This window comes from Gekko japonicus, unplaced genomic scaffold, assembly GCF_001447785.1.
Source record: "Gekko japonicus isolate JY-2015 unplaced genomic scaffold, Gekko_japonicus_V1.1 scaffold103, whole genome shotgun sequence".
In the NCBI taxonomy this organism is placed as follows: Eukaryota; Metazoa; Chordata; class Lepidosauria; order Squamata; family Gekkonidae; genus Gekko; species Gekko japonicus.
Window position 1 is genome coordinate 1097278 of NW_015160210.1, and position 14696 is coordinate 1111973.

The 14696-nt window shown below is 52.1% G+C and overlaps 2 protein-coding genes across 2 annotated transcripts in view; one reads left to right on the forward strand and one right to left on the reverse strand.

The window, feature by feature from the left end:
* Positions 1 to 918: 918 nt before the first annotated feature.
* Positions 919 to 10407, reverse strand: MIEF2 (mitochondrial elongation factor 2). The gene is made up of 4 exons (XM_015409377.1): positions 10315 to 10407; positions 6605 to 6756; positions 4653 to 4836; positions 919 to 3428 (listed from the first exon to the last, which is right to left on the reverse strand). The coding sequence occupies exons 2-4, from the start codon at positions 6746 to 6748 to the stop codon at positions 2374 to 2376; spliced, it is 1383 nt and encodes a 460-aa protein (XP_015264863.1). The 5' UTR covers positions 6749 to 6756; positions 10315 to 10407; the 3' UTR covers positions 919 to 2373.
* A 4080-nt stretch (positions 10408 to 14487) lies between these two features.
* The window catches only part of FLII (flightless I actin binding protein), a 61131-nt gene continuing 60922 nt past the window's right edge, over positions 14488 to 14696 (forward strand). The window contains exon 1 of the mRNA XM_015409433.1: positions 14488 to 14646. Within this exon, the coding sequence (XP_015264919.1) occupies positions 14584 to 14646 (63 nt within the window). The 5' untranslated portion in view covers positions 14488 to 14583. The remainder of the gene's footprint in view (positions 14647 to 14696) is intronic.

The window sequence follows — 14696 nt, forward strand, 5'->3', positions numbered from 1 at the left end:
TTCTGGGAAGGAGGTTGTTTTTCGTGTTTGTGACAGACATGTATTCATACTTGCTACACACTTCTAGAACTTGGCTTTATTAAGACAGGGGTCCCCCAACACGGTGCCCGTGTTTTTAGAAATGGGGGGGGCAGGGCTTTTCTCCAGCATGTCCTCTGACTGGTTAGTGCAGATTTTTAAAAACGTTGCTTTGGAGAGCAGCTGCCCCCCCCAGCCCAAGGGCCTTCCTTCGTGTGACTGCAGGGGATGTGGCAACCCTTTTGTGGCTCTGCCCAACACACTGCATTCCAAAGGTGTCCACAGGCTCAGAACAGAAGGGGACTCCCATATTAAGATGTGAATTCTTTCCCATCTGCTCTAAATGTATATTCTATCACAGAGCCTAACAAAGAGTGACTTATCAATAAAACGCATCTTTAATCTCCAGCACTTGAAATAGAAGAAGACATTGGGTTTATACCCCGCCCTTCACTGCCCGAAGGAGTCTCAGAGCGGCTTACGATCTCCTTTCCCTCCCCCTCCCCACAACAGACACCCTGTGGGGTAGGTGGGGCTGAGAGAGCTCTTTCAGGACTGCCCTTGAGAGAACAGCTCTGAGAGAACTTGTGACTGACCCAAGGTCACACCAGTAGCTGCATATGGAGGAGTGGGGAATCAAACCCAGTTCTCCCGGATTAGAGTCCGCGCTCCTAACCACTACACCAAACTGTACAGTAACCCTGCATCAACTAGCTGGAATTTCTTCATAACACTAGCTTATAAGACACAGACTGCAGGCTTCACTTCCCTAGAATTTCACCCCAGACACCCTTACAGAAAGCCCCCGGGGGGGGGGGGAGGAAGAAATACGCCATAACTCCTTGAAGTGGTCTAAAAGTGCTTTTTCTCCCCTCTTCCAAAACAGTAACCAGAAACTTGTTTTTCACAAAGAATTGGATGACAGCACTTAGAACACAAATTTGGGGTGGGGGGAGAGTAGGAAAGGCATTCCATTGCCCCATAAATACAATCCATATCACCACACCTTTTTTTTTTGTGCAATGCCCGATCAGCTGCAATCTATTATTAAGTTAGCCAAAAAAAAATTGCACATCATGATACACGGTACATTCGCCCCATCATCGTACAGTTAATTTCTTTCAATACCCAGACGCAGTTTTACCATTTTTCTTCGGATATTTTTCAGAAAGTTCTTTTAGAACACAAAAGGGGGTAAAAGGTGACTCCAGCCAGAGTTTCAACAGGGAAATTACACAACACAGGAAACCCTCCACACAGTGAGCTGTGTGCTCACTAACAATGAAATGCACGTTACGTTTAAGACTTCCCTAGAACACCCGTGGCATTTTATGCTCAAGCAAGATTTCCGAGGGGGGACAGGGACGCAGTGGGATTCTGCCTCTTTTGTTTCTGTGGTTCTTGTTTTATGCAAAGTGCACATAGCATAGATCTCTAGCTTAAAAAAAATTTTTTTTTACATATAAAGGGATTTGGGGACGCCTTTCGAGGAAGAATATAAGCTCCCTACAATCTTGTATCAACATCCAGTTGCGTCGAGACAAAACAGACTATCGGGGGGGGGGGGCAAATCTGCTTATGGACCAGTGGGTGGTCTAATACAAAAAGAGGCACAAGGAGGGGGAAAATCATAAGGCAGACATCGTTACGATTCGAAGGCCTTTAACAGAAGCGTTATGATAGCACTACGGACCCCGGTGAACATTTGCTTGCAGCCAAGACCGTCAGCCCATTCCCGTAGACCCAGATACCAATTCTACCCCACCTTTGGCACTTATCTTGACTACTGGCAAAATATGATTGACAGACAACACAAACAAAGGTCCCAATTTCATTCCTACAAGATAGGCTTCAGCTCTGAATGGGGGCCGGCCTACCACAAAGACGAATTTGCAATTTTCCTCTGAGCTCCGGACTTCTCTGGAACTGAACAACTAAGATATGTTACTGACTACCATGGCACAGGGAGGGCTTCAGGGACTCCGCGAGGATTCGTTGCCTTGGTCTTCGGGGCGAACCCCCAAGGCATGGCGGCTTTTTGTGCTGACCGACCGCCCAGCTCGGAAAGAATGTCTTGAATCCACACGTGTTCAGTAAGAATCTCAAGTATCTACTCCAAATAGGATTTCTGGGTTGGACAGTAATGCAAGAAATGGCCCTGTGGGGAGAGAAGGCTCCTCTTGTACCCCAGGTCATTTTCCTTCAAATCCATATTTATCATTTCTTCAAGAGTCCGTAATGTAAATTCTTCATTATGTGTAAAGAACCATCCCAGTGGAAAGAGGATCCTTCCAAGCTGTTCAACCCCTCTCCGCGAGTGGACACAAAGCGCAGCTGTGTCTTCGCCCAAGACGTTTATAAACCGAGTCCGTTCCAAAGATCGGGTTCCGTGAGAGCCGCGTACAACGTGAAGCCGATCTCGTCAATTTCCTCCAAGCTCAGGTGCTCCAGGAGGTTGATCCGGCTGTCGAAATAGCAAGGGAGGGAACTCTCCTCCAGGTATCGGAGCAGCTCCTCCAGGGCCTGCCGGAACCGGTCGGCCAGGGCCGCCTCTGACCAATCGGACTCAGTTTCGCTCAGGTGTAGGAGGACATGAATCAAATGGCCACTGGTCAGCTTGCGCCAGGAGGGGTGGTTTTCAAAGACAGCCTTCAAGAGGTGAAGACAGCACTGCCGGACACCAGCATCTCTGGCGTCCAGATTTTTCAGTCTGGAGACCTCCATAGCATAGAAGCTTTGCTGCCAGAAGTTCTCAACCGGTTGTTCCAAGGACGCAGCAAGAAGGGTTTTGTCCCCGGCTTCCGTCATCGGGCACAGGGTTATATCCAGGTGGATCTGCTCGTGCCTGACTTCGAGTTTGAGCTCCTTAGGAGCCACGACAGGCCGGACCACGCACTCCAGCGCGCTCCCAATGGCCAGCCAGTTGATCGAGGTCTCCAACACCTTCCAGAGAGCGTCGGCGATGGCACTGGAGGAGAGATACCCACCCACGATGAACCTATCCCAAGGACTGCTTCCCCTCAGGAAATACTCCAAACCCGTCCGCTTGATCATCCAGATGCGGGGGTCGTTCACCACAGTCTGCTCCCCTGGGATCGGGGCCCAAAGGTCAGGCTCGAGAACGAGGGGGAGCACAAGGTTGACCTCCAGGTTTTCCCCTCCGACAAGACCGTCGCAGAGGTCCCCACTAAGGAAGGCGTTGCCGAAGGGCAGTTTGGAGTACTTTTTCAGGCAGTTCTGCAACTCGGCACAGATATCCTCCGACAGCCGTTTCCCCAGGTTCTCTCTGGCCTCAGAGGCGGAGACACGATCCTGGTAGTGGGCAAGGAGTTTCTCCTGAAGAGTGAGGCACAGGCGGGTCTTCAGTTCCGGCGGAGGCATCTCCGGAGATGGAACAATGTCCTCGGGTTCTGTGAAGGAGAAAATACAAAAACTGAAATCCTCAGTGTGGCCTGGCGTAAGAACATCAGAAGGACGTGCTGCGCTACATCAGAACAAAGGTCTGCCTAGTCGTACGAAGTTTCCTTGCACCGAGTGCTCTGACCGGCAGTGGCTTTACAAACTCTCAGAGTAAATCCCAGGAACGGAATCCTCTCTTTGCGAGGGAGAAGGCTGTACTACCAAGTCACAGCCCCACATTCTAACAGCAGGCAGCCAAATGCCCTAAAGAGCCCCTTTACAGCTCTCCAGGGTCTCAGGTGGAGACCTTTCCCATCACCTACTGCCTGGTCCTTTGTAACTGGAGATGCCGGGGATTGAACCTGGCGCTTTCTGCATGCCAAGCAGAGGCTCTACCACTGAGCCAAAGCCTCTCTTTACAGCTCTCCAGGGTCTCAGGCAGAGATCTTTCCCATCACCTACTGCCTGGTCCTTTGTAACTGGAGATGCCGGGGATTGAACCTGGGACCTTCCGCATGCCAAGCAGAGGCTCTGCCACTGAGCCACAGCCCCTCTTTACAGCTCTCCAGGATCTCGGGAGGAGGTCTTTCCCATCACCTCCTGCCTGGTCCTTTTTAACTGGAGATGCCGGGGCTCTACCACTGACCCACAGCCCCACCACTTCAACTGGATACAGGTCATTCTCAGAACCAACGTCACAGCAAAACATATTATTTAGCTATTTATATCCCAGTTTTCTCCACACTGGGGCCACAACCTGGCTGACAACACAGTTCTCCCTTTCCTCTTTAAGTTTAGCCTCACCACAACCACCCTGTAAGGTAGGTTAGGTTGAGCGAGAATGATTGACCAAAGCTCACTCAGCAAGCTTCCTTTGCGGAACAGGGAACATAAGAAAAGCCATGATAGATCAGGCCAGTGGCCCATCCAGTCCAACACTCTGTGCCACACAGTGGCCAAAACCAAGGTGCCATCAGGAGGTCCAGCAGCGGGGCCAGAACTCCAGAAGCCCTCCCACTGTTGCCCCCCTAAGCACCAAGAAGACAGAGCATCACTTCCCCAGACAGAGTGTTCCATCGATACCTTGTAGCTAATAGCCACTGATAGACCTCTGCTCCATAGGTTTATGCACCCCTCTTAACGCTGTCTGTGCTTCGAACCCCGGTCTCCCCAAACTCAGTCTGATGCTCTAGCCACGACACCACGGAGAAGCTCACAGTCTCGTCCGGCCTCACCTTGAGTAGTCCCACTTTTGACCGGCGAGAGCAGCGGCTCCTCCGGTTTTCCCCGTCTCGACGTGAGCTGCGGTTTTGGCACCGTCTGGGTCAAACTGAGTTCCTGCCAGCTCTCCTCGAGGGACTTCTGCTTGGCCTTCACGTCCTCATCGTCGTCCGGCGGGCTGGTGGCTCGGTCTATGAGCTGTAGGAAGAACAAACCCCTTAATTCAGCACTGGCCCCTACCTCCGCTGAGTCCGGAACACAAAATCTACGCCCGGGCTACAATCCAGAGGGATTAACAACAAGCCTGAGCGTCCGGGGCTTTCTGCCCAGTTCTTCGCTTGGGAGTTCACTGTCAGCTTCCAGTACACAGGATAAAAATAAGCACAGAACTCCCAAAGGGGGAATGGCTCCCGAGGAAACCAATCAAACAAGCCAAGTGAGAGAAAGGTTGGTAACCGTATAATCGCTACTGGCTAGTAGCACCTTTGCCCACACATAACTTGGGGGTCCCCACCTTTTCTGAGCCTGCGGGCACCTTTGAAATTATGACACAGGGTGCTGGGCGCAGCCACAAGATGGCTGCCGCACGAGGCAGTCTCTCTGGAGGGCCCACAACAGGGCATAGAGGCCGAGGCCTCCCCCTGAGAAGAACCTCAGAAAAGCCAGCGAGGGTCCATCCAGTCCAGCATCCTGTCTCTCACAGGGGCCAACCAGTTCCTCTGGAGGGCCAGCAACAGGGCATGGAGGCTGAGGCCTTCTCCTGATAAGAACCTCAGAAGTGCCCTGCTGGATCAGACCAACGAGGGTCAACCTAGTCCAGCATCCTGTCCCACACAGTGGCCAGCCAGTTCATCTGGAGAACCAACAACAGGGCATAGAGGCCAAGGCCTTCCCCTGATGTTGCCTCCTAGCACTGGTATTCAGAGGTTTACTGTCTCCAAACGTGGAGTTTCCCTTTAGTCACCATGGCCACTAATAGATCTGTCCTCTATGAATTTGCCTAATCCCCTTTAAAAGCAGCACCTTAAAGACAGACAAAATCTGTGGCAGGGGATGAGAGCCCCTGCGCAGTTTTTCCGATATGGAATCCCTTTAAAGCGCTCTTGTGAGTGACCACCCCTCGTCTAGACTGCTCAAAAAAAGTTTGAAGTAGGTTGCAACGATTACTTCCCGTGGCAGATGACAGACCTATACTCCTCTGCCTTGCACACTTTGCGATCTTCCAAAATAAACGGAGTACGTCCGCCAGGCATGGAAACCCACGGGAGGCATGGAGACCCACGCCACGCCGTGCCCAAGGAGCAAACCCACCACTCCTACCCATTTTCTACAGTCCCAGAGGACCACAAACAAATCTACGTGGGTACAAACTGCACTGCCTCACTCTACGGCAGGGGTGTCAAGCTCGTTTGTTACGAGGGCCGGATCTGACATAAACGAGACCTTGTTGGGCCGGGCCATGTGTCATAAAACGTAATGCCTGGTAGCGGCAATATAAACTTTACAAAGGACACAAACACAAAGGTTTTTTTTAAAAAACTTAAAATAAAAACATGCTTAAAACATCAGCACTCTTGCAATATCTTGTTTATTTAACAGTGTCTGGTAACTGACACCTCTTGCTCTGAATTATCGCGTTAAAATGTCTGTGCTGCTGCAATCCTGAGGGTGCTGTTCAGGTGTGTATCTGTAAGCTGCAAACCTACGATGACGCAGCAGCAGAAGCAGAACTGGAAGCAAAAGCAGAAGACAGACAGTTCTACTGTGGGCCTGATAGAAGCCCTCCGGGGGCCTCAAGTGGCCCCCGGGCCACATGTTTGACACCCCTGCTCTATGGTTTGCAATCTGCCCTCAATAAAAGGATGGCTTCACAATGGGGAAAATCCCCTCTGAGACGCAACCGGTGCATGGCTGCAAGCACCACCACCCCACCCCCCCGGAAAGGGAGAACAACGAGGAGTCTCACCCGCTTCACGGCCAGCGTCGCCAGTGCCAGCACAGCCGCCCCGCTGACGCCCAAGACCACCCTCGCGTTGGCTAGGAGGAAGTCCACCAGGCTGGCCAAGCCGGTGCCGTCGGCGTTCCTCCGCTTGTGGCCGAAGCCCTCCATCGTTCAGCCTTCCGGGGAGAAAAGGAAAAGCGAGAAATCAGGGGATCAATCCGGGGAGCAGACGGCCACGCTTTCACATCTCACCAGCAGTGTTCCCGCTAAGCTGAGTTAGTGTGAGCTAGCTCAGTTTTTTAGCCCCCAGCTCACTCGTTTTTGTCTTCGCTTAGGAAGGAGGGCTCCGGAGCAAACTGATTTATGCAGCAGCTCACCACTTTAATGCTGGTAGCGCACGAAATTGAATTTTTGCTCACAAGAACCCACAGCTTAGAGGGAGCATTGCTCACCAGCCAGACGCACAGGAGGGGCTTCCTGCGAGGTAGCCCCAAAGGGCCATGTTCAGGGCCATTTTACTTGCATTTGAAGAATCAAAAGGGACGGTCCGCCGACCTCACGTGCATTTCCACGAGGGAGTACGTGCCTCTCTCTTTTCTCTGTTTTTTCGCCCACCACAGTTGGCGTTCATGACTCACAACGCAACTCGGCAGCTGCGTCGTTATGGGAACGGAGAAGGCAGGGATCCAGTCTGACACGAGGAGCCCAGTGGGTCTTGAAAAGCCATTTCCACAGTGCCGCCTTCAGACGGTTTAACTCAGAAGCGATTCAGCGGGTTGAAGCCTGACACAGCTTGGGACCGGGGGAGAAGAGGGTCCCTCTACTCCCCTACATTCCTGCCCAGGAATTAAGATCCCAGGGAGAGGCCCTCCCAACTGTCCCGCCGATCAAAGAAGCTCATCTGATGGGTGCAGGAGGACAGAGCCTTTTCAGTGGCGGCCCCACGATCACAGAACAACCTCTCCAGGGAGGTGGCTCCCTCATTCTTGTTCTTTAAGAGGCAGCTTAAGATGCTTTTATTTAGGATTGCGTTTGACTAATTTGGGCTGCAGTGGCTCAGAGGTTAAGACGCTGAGCTGCAGACCGGAAGGTCTGTAGTTTGGCAGTTCGAGACCCGAGTGCCGCATGACGTATCCAGCCTCTGCCAACCTAGCAGTTCGAAAGCAAGAAATTGCAAGTAGATAAATAGGCACCACTTCAGTGGGAAGGTAACAGCATTCCGTGCGCCTTGGCGTTTAGTCATGCCGGCCACATGACCGCGGAAAACGTCTTTGGACAGCGCTGGCTCTTCGGCTTTGAAACGGAGATGAGCACCGCAACCCTAGAGTCAGAATCGACTGGCTTTCGAGCAAGGGAAACCTTTTACTTTGACTAATTTAACTTTAAAAATATATATATTGACAGTCCTAACTGTGATTCTAAATTGCAGTCTTTTATGTATTATTTTAGTAATTCCTGGTTCTACTTATATTGTATAATTCCTGTTCTATTTATATTTTTGAGTCACCTTAAGGTAGCTAGGTGACTAACAAATGTTTTAGATAAACAAAATAAGTATGCAGCAGGACTCTGGCCCTCTTTTCCCCCTTCCTCGTGACACACCGGCTTCCCGGTTGCTATTCTGAATCCTGGTAACAATATCTGCCAACCAATCCATTCTTCCCCCCGGGGGCAATCCTTTCTGTTCCAAAGAGCTGTCCAGGACATGTACACAAAGTCCCCCGGGGTTTCGTTGAAGGCAGAGCCCCCTACGTCTCTGGAATTCAATCCCAGAGCCCGTTTTCACAGCTGCCATTGTGCCTCGTAGGCAGAAGGCTCTCTGAGAACCCGCAGAGAGCATTTCTTTCAGAGAACTTCAGCCCAATGTGCGCACAAGCGTCTGCCACAGTGCAGTTGCCTGCAGACTTCACAGCATAGTACACAAACAACTAGACAAACAGATTTGCTAGGTGACCTTGAGCTAACCACACTCTCCGCCTAGCCTACCGCACAGGGTTGTTGTGAGGATAAAAATCTAAGCTGCTTTGTGTCCCCATCAGGAAGAAAGGTGAGATGTAAATAAAGTAAATAAGAAAATTAATGTACACACTACCCCCTCCCCCATGCACAACCAAGTATGTAGTGGTTAGAGGGTTGGACTAGAAACTGGGAGAACCAGGTTCGAACCCGTTTGGCCACAGAAGCTCGCTGGGGGGCCTTGGGCCAGTCACACGCTCTCAGCCTCGTCTACCTCACAGGGATGTTGCGAGGATAAAAACAGAGGAGAATGGGCAGGAGTGTTAGCAGAACACTCAAAGAACCAGTGGGGCGTTAAGGGCTTTAGAGGGCTGAGCTAGGACCTGGTTTGGACCAGTGTTTCCTCTAAGCTGAGTTAGTGTGACCTAGTTCACTGATTTTTAGCCTCCGGCTCACACATTTCTGTCTTAGCTCAGGAAGGATGTGGCTCCAGAGCAAACTAAGTTATGCAGCAGCCAAATCACTCGCTCACAACTTTAATGCCAGGAGCTCACAAAGTAGAATTTTTGCTCACAAGACTCCACAGCTTAGAGGGAGCATTGGTTCGGATCCCCGTTCTGCTAGCCTACTTAACAGGGCTGTTGTGAAGGTAAGATGGAGGAGAGGAGCCAGGCGACCAAGTTCGAATCCCCATTTTGCCATCGAAACTCACTGGGTGTCCTGGGCCCAGTCCCCCCCCTCCTTCCCTCGCCCCAACCTACCTCACTGGGTCGTCGTTATATAAACCGGAAGAGGGGAGAACCAGTTCGAAAGCCGCTCTGGGTCCCCCATTAAGAAGAAAACTAGGGCAGAAGCGTGACAAAATCAGAGTAAGACGCTCCCTGAGCATCGCAAGGGTTACCTCTGAGTAAACCCTGCAAGACCAGGTGCCTTAAGACTCCACCCTTTTTTCTTTAGCAAGCAACGACACATTTTGCCATTAATTTATTCTACTGATCTAATTTCTCCCCATACCCACTTCCCAGTCCCTTTAATTACTTGGTGTGGGGGGGAAGACATATCCCCCCCCACATCGCTCCATTAGAACACATGTAATTAGGCTTTTGGGAGCTGCGGTGGCTCAAGTGGTTAAGACGCTGAACTGCAGGCTGTGGAAGGTCAGTAGTTCAGCAGTTCGAGACCCGGGTGCCGCATGACGGAGTGAGCTCCTGTCTCTAGTTCCAGCTCCTGCCAACCGAGCAGTTCGAAAGCAAGAAATTGCAAGTAGATAAATAGGTACCGCTTTGGTGGGAAGGGAACAGCGTTCCGTGCGCCTTGGTGTTTAGTCATGCTGGCCACTTGACCACGGAAACGTCTTCGGACAGTGCTGGCTCTTCGGCTTGGAAACAGCGATGAGCACCACAACCCTAGAGTCGGATTCGACCGGCTTTTGAGCAAGGGAACCTTTACCTTTTACCTTTAATTAGGCTTTAAGGGTCTCTCTTTCGTTTTTACACGATTCGCCCTTGGCTCCTGACCTCTATAGGGTTGTCCGGTCGCCCCTGGCCACTGGCAGGGAATCAGGGGGTACGGTTGCCAGATCCAGTTTGGGGAACTCCGGGAGGTTTGGGGTTGGAGCCTGGGACGTCAGTGGGGTACAATGCCACAGAGTCCACCTTCCAAAGCAGCCATTTTCCCCCAGGGAAATTGATCTTGGCAGTCTGCAGGGGTCCCCAGGCCCCACCTGGAGGCCTTCCAAGGGTCCAGTCCCCCCCACCCCCCGCAGCTTTCGCACTCACCACTCCCAGCGCCAGGAACCGGCCCCGGCCCCGGCCCCGCGATCTCCCCCGCAGGCACCTCCAGCAGGCGGAGGGAGACGAGCGCAGCGGTGCTGCTCACGAGCGTCGAACGCGGAGACTTCCCGGGCGGCCAATCAGAGCGCGCGGCCGCCCTCCCCAGCGTTCCAAATCGGAACGTTGAGTGTCCACTTTGCGCTTCCGGAGGAGCGCCCCTTTGAGCCTGCGCGCGGGGGAGGCCACCTTGCCCCGCCCCGCCTTAAAGAGACAGCGCCCTGTTGGTCTCGCTCGCTCTTCCCGGTTCCGCCTAAAGGTCCCTGCCCCGCGGAGGGAGCAGGCTGATTTTAAAGGGGATGGCTAGCGAGGAACGGATCGTGGCCCTGCTTCCGTGCGCCCGATTGCAAGTGCGGCAAATGGGTGGCAGAGAAATTCACAAGGCTGTGGCTGCCAACTTCCAGGTGGGACCTGGAGATCTCACAGAATTGACGGCTGAGCGCCGGACTACAGAGAAAAATAGCTGCTTTGAAGGGCGGGCTCTGTGGCACCATATTTATTTTATTTAGTTATTTGTACTCCTCCTTTCTCCTCATTGGGGACCCAAAGACGCTTCAGGGCACGTTCCCCTCTCCTACGTTTTGCCCTCACAACAACCCTGCGAGGTAGGTTAGCTGTGAGAGGAAGATTGGCCCGAAGTCACCCAGCGAGCTTCCATGGCAGAGTGAGGACTCAAACCTGGGTTTCATCTTAACTGTAACCAACTGAGGTCCCTCCCCACCCCAGATCTCCAGGAATTTACCACCCCGGAGATGGCAACTCTTTCGCCGCCGCTGCCAAGCAAATCAACAAATGCATCTAGAAAATGGGAAGAGTTTGGAGTGCGCTCCCCAAAAGGAGAGTTTACAGTGCAGTCCTAAAGTCAGTTCAACAGGAGCTTCATCCCAGGCGGTCGCAAATTTAACCCGGATTGCACAGATCGATTACCTCCCAACACGACTTGGATGCCTTCCAGTCAGGCATCGTTGAAGGGGTTTTTATTCTCCTCTCACAAACACACGCTTCCAGTCAGCACCAAAGACCTATATTTGATTTGTTGTTGTTCAGTCGCACAGTTGAGTCTGACTCTTCACAACCTCATGGACCACATCACGCCAGGCCTTCCTGTCTTCCACCGTCCTCTGAAGTTGGCTCAATTCCATGTTCGTTGTATTGGTGACACTGTCCAACCATCTCATCCTTTGCCGTCCCCGTCTTCTTTGACCTTCAATCTTTCCCAGCATCAGGGTCTTCTCCAGTGAGGGCTCCCTTCTCATTTGGTGGCCAAAGTATTTGAGCTTCAGTTTCATTATCTGGCCTTCCAGGGAACAGTCAGGGTTGATTTCTTTTAGGACTGACTGATTTGATCTCTTTGCAGTCCAAGGGACTCTCAAGAGTCTTCTCCAGCACCATAATTCAAAAGAATCTATTCTTCGGCGCTCGGCCTTCCTTATAGTCCAACTCTCGCAGCCATACATGACTACTGGGAATATTTGATTTACACTGCATTAATCCAGATGACAGAAGTGTGGCTCGGAAGATACAGGCCTTTCAAACTCTTGTCTTTTGCACTCTCTTTTGCAAGAGAGGGACAAGGTGGGGCTACCCCCCTCCACCTTTTCCCCGCACAAGCATCCCATAATAGCCCTGCAGGATCAGACCGGTGGTCCACAGAACACCTTACCCTGTTTCCAGCAGTGAGAGGCAACCCAACCAGATGTGCCCCCCCCAATGGCATTGCTGGCAACAGCTCTGTTCCGCTGACCTCTCCCCCGTATGTCACAGAGGTAGGGAATCAGCCCCCATTTCGCTATCCTGGCTAACCATAGAAACACAGAGCTGGGTGGTACCCCCAAGGGTCATCTAGTCCAGCCCCCTGTACAATGCAGGGCATTCAGTCCGCCAGCAACCCCTGCTCTATGCCCAGAGGAAGGCAAAAACAACAACAACAACAACAATAAAACAACCCTCCAGGATCCCTAGACCAATCCAGCCTGGAGGAGAAGTCCTTCCTGACCCCAAAGCGGACCTCCCTAAACCTGGTAAGAACTGTCTTGTGGCTGGGAGTTTCACAAGTCAAGCTGAACTTGCCAACTCTGGGTTGGGGGACGTTCCTGGAGATTTGGTGGGAAGGGAGGAGCCTCAGCAGGGTGTAGTGGTTAAGTGTGCAGACTCTAATCTGGGAGAACCGGGTTTGATTCGCCACTCCTCCACTTGCACCTGCTGATGTGACCTTGGGTCAGTCACAAGCTCTGGCACAGCTGTTCCTGAAAGAGCAGTTTGTGTCAGAGTTCTCTCAGCCCCACCCACCTCACAGGGGGTGTCTGTTGTGGGGAGGAGAAGGGAAAGGAGTTTGTAAGCCGCTCTGAGACTCCCAAGTGAAGGGCGGGGTATAAATCCAATCTCTTCTTTTTCTAACGTCCTACAATCCATCCTCCAGAGTAGCCCTTTCCTCCATGAGAACGTAGGGTTGCCAGATCGAGGTCGGGAAACTCCTGGAGGTTTGGGGCCAGAGCCTGGGGAGGACAGGGACCTCAGTGGGGTACAAGGCCACAGAGTCCACCCTCCAAAGCAGCCATTTTCCCCCAGGGGAACTGATCTCTGTCGTCTGGAAGTGAGCTGTAATTCCAGAGGATCCCCAGGTCCCACCTGGAGGACTGGCATCCAGAGCAGTTGTCATTCCGGGGGGGTGTCTCCAGGCCCCACCAGGAGGCTGGCAACCCTACAATCTACTCCAGTGGCCTGAACCAACCCTTCCCCAGCAGTGCCTAGCACTGAGCCCCAATGTAGGGTGACGGAGGACGACTGTGGCAAATTGCTCTGCATTAAACTACCCTGAGATTCTCATCGGTCCCCTGCAGCCGCCATGTGCAAAGAACCAGTTTGGTGTCGTGGTTAAGTACGCAGATTCTAATCTGGGAGAGATTTGATTCCCCCCTCCTTCACATACAGCCAGCTGGGTGACCTTGGGTCAGACACAAGTTCTCTCGGAGCTGTTCTCTCAAGGCCCTCTGGAACTATCGATACGAGAGCCAGTTTGGTGTGGTGGTGGTTAGGAGCGCAGACTCAAACCTGGGAAGAACCGGGTTTGATTCCCCACTCCTCCACATGCAGCCAGTTGGTGTGACCTTGGGTAAGTCACAAGTTCTCTCAAGAGCAGTTCTCCAAAGAGCTTTCTCAGCCCCACCGACCTCACAGGGTGTCTGTTGTGAGGAGGGGACGAGGAAGGAGTCTGTAAACCACTCTGAGACTCCCAAGTGAAGAGCGGGGTATAAATCCAACTCTTGAGAGCCAGTTTGGTGTAGTGATTAGGAGCGCAGATTGTAATCTGGGAGAACCGGGTTTGATTCCCAAGTCTAGAGATGTAAAATTTCCGGAAATTTTGAAGCTCGGGAAAAAACCTGGGTTTTTTCGGGGGGAAACGGAAATTTTCGGAAAAATTGAAAAAAATGCTACATTAGCATTTCTTTTGTCTTTTCTAGATTGAAAGTCATTCTGTTACTTTAGGAACATAAAATATGACTATGGACATGTTTACTTGGCATGAAATTATCACAACTAGCATATTAAAAATATAGTGTATCCAAACAATTATTACAAACAGAATACCCACCCACATGCAAAAACAAAACTGAAACTTTTTTATTTTCTTCTGACAATCGCACCTCCTAAAGGAAGAAATGCATCTTGTTCTTGCATTGGAGAGTTCAGTTTGTAACCTAGGACTTGCTTGTCCTCAGTGCACAGAAATTAGATCAATCTGATACCATATATATATATTTTAGAAATGATTTGTCTATTCCCGACTCCTCCTCCACATGCAGCCAGCTGGGTGACCTTGGGTCAGTCACTTCTCTCAGGGCTCTCCTCTCAAGAGCAGTTCTCTCAGCCCCACCGTGTCTGTTGTGGGGAGGGGAAGGGGAAGGAGTCGCCCTGAGACTCCGAGTGAAGGGCGGGGTATGAATCCAATCTCCTCCTCCTCCTCCTCTTCCAAAGCCATGCTCCGGCAGCGGCAGGCGCCCGCCAAAGGGTTAAAAGGAGGCGGGCGGCGCCGGAGAGCAAGTTTGCTTGCAGCGTGCAAGATTAAAAAAAAAGACAGAAGCCCCACCCGGATTTTTTCTCTCCTCCTTCCCGGGCTGTGTCAGCGGTGCCAAAAAAAGCATTTGCACCAGAGAATCGGCGCGTCCGCGGGAGGCGCACTCGGTCGCTCCGGTTTGGGGGAGCCCAGGAGGCGGCGGGATGGCTGCCACGGGGGTCCTTCCCTTCATCAGGGGGGTGGATCTCAGCGGGAACGACTTCAAGGTAAAGTTTTTTTCCCCGGGGGGGGGGGGGGGGGGCGGGAGGGAAAGGGG

Excerpts from the sequence above, each read along its gene's own strand:
- MIEF2 (XM_015409377.1), bottom strand. The coding sequence starts at position 6,748 with ATGGAGGGCTTCGGCCACAAGCGGAGGAACGCCGACGGCACCGGCTTG. Across the intron at positions 4,837-6,604 it reads CGACGCTGGCCGTGAAGCGG|CTCATAGACCGAGCCACCAG; the intron begins GTGAGACTCCTC and ends TTCTTCCTACAG. Across the intron at positions 3,429-4,652 it reads CAAAAGTGGGACTACTCAAG|AACCCGAGGACATTGTTCCA; the intron begins GTGAGGCCGGAC and ends TCTCCTTCACAG.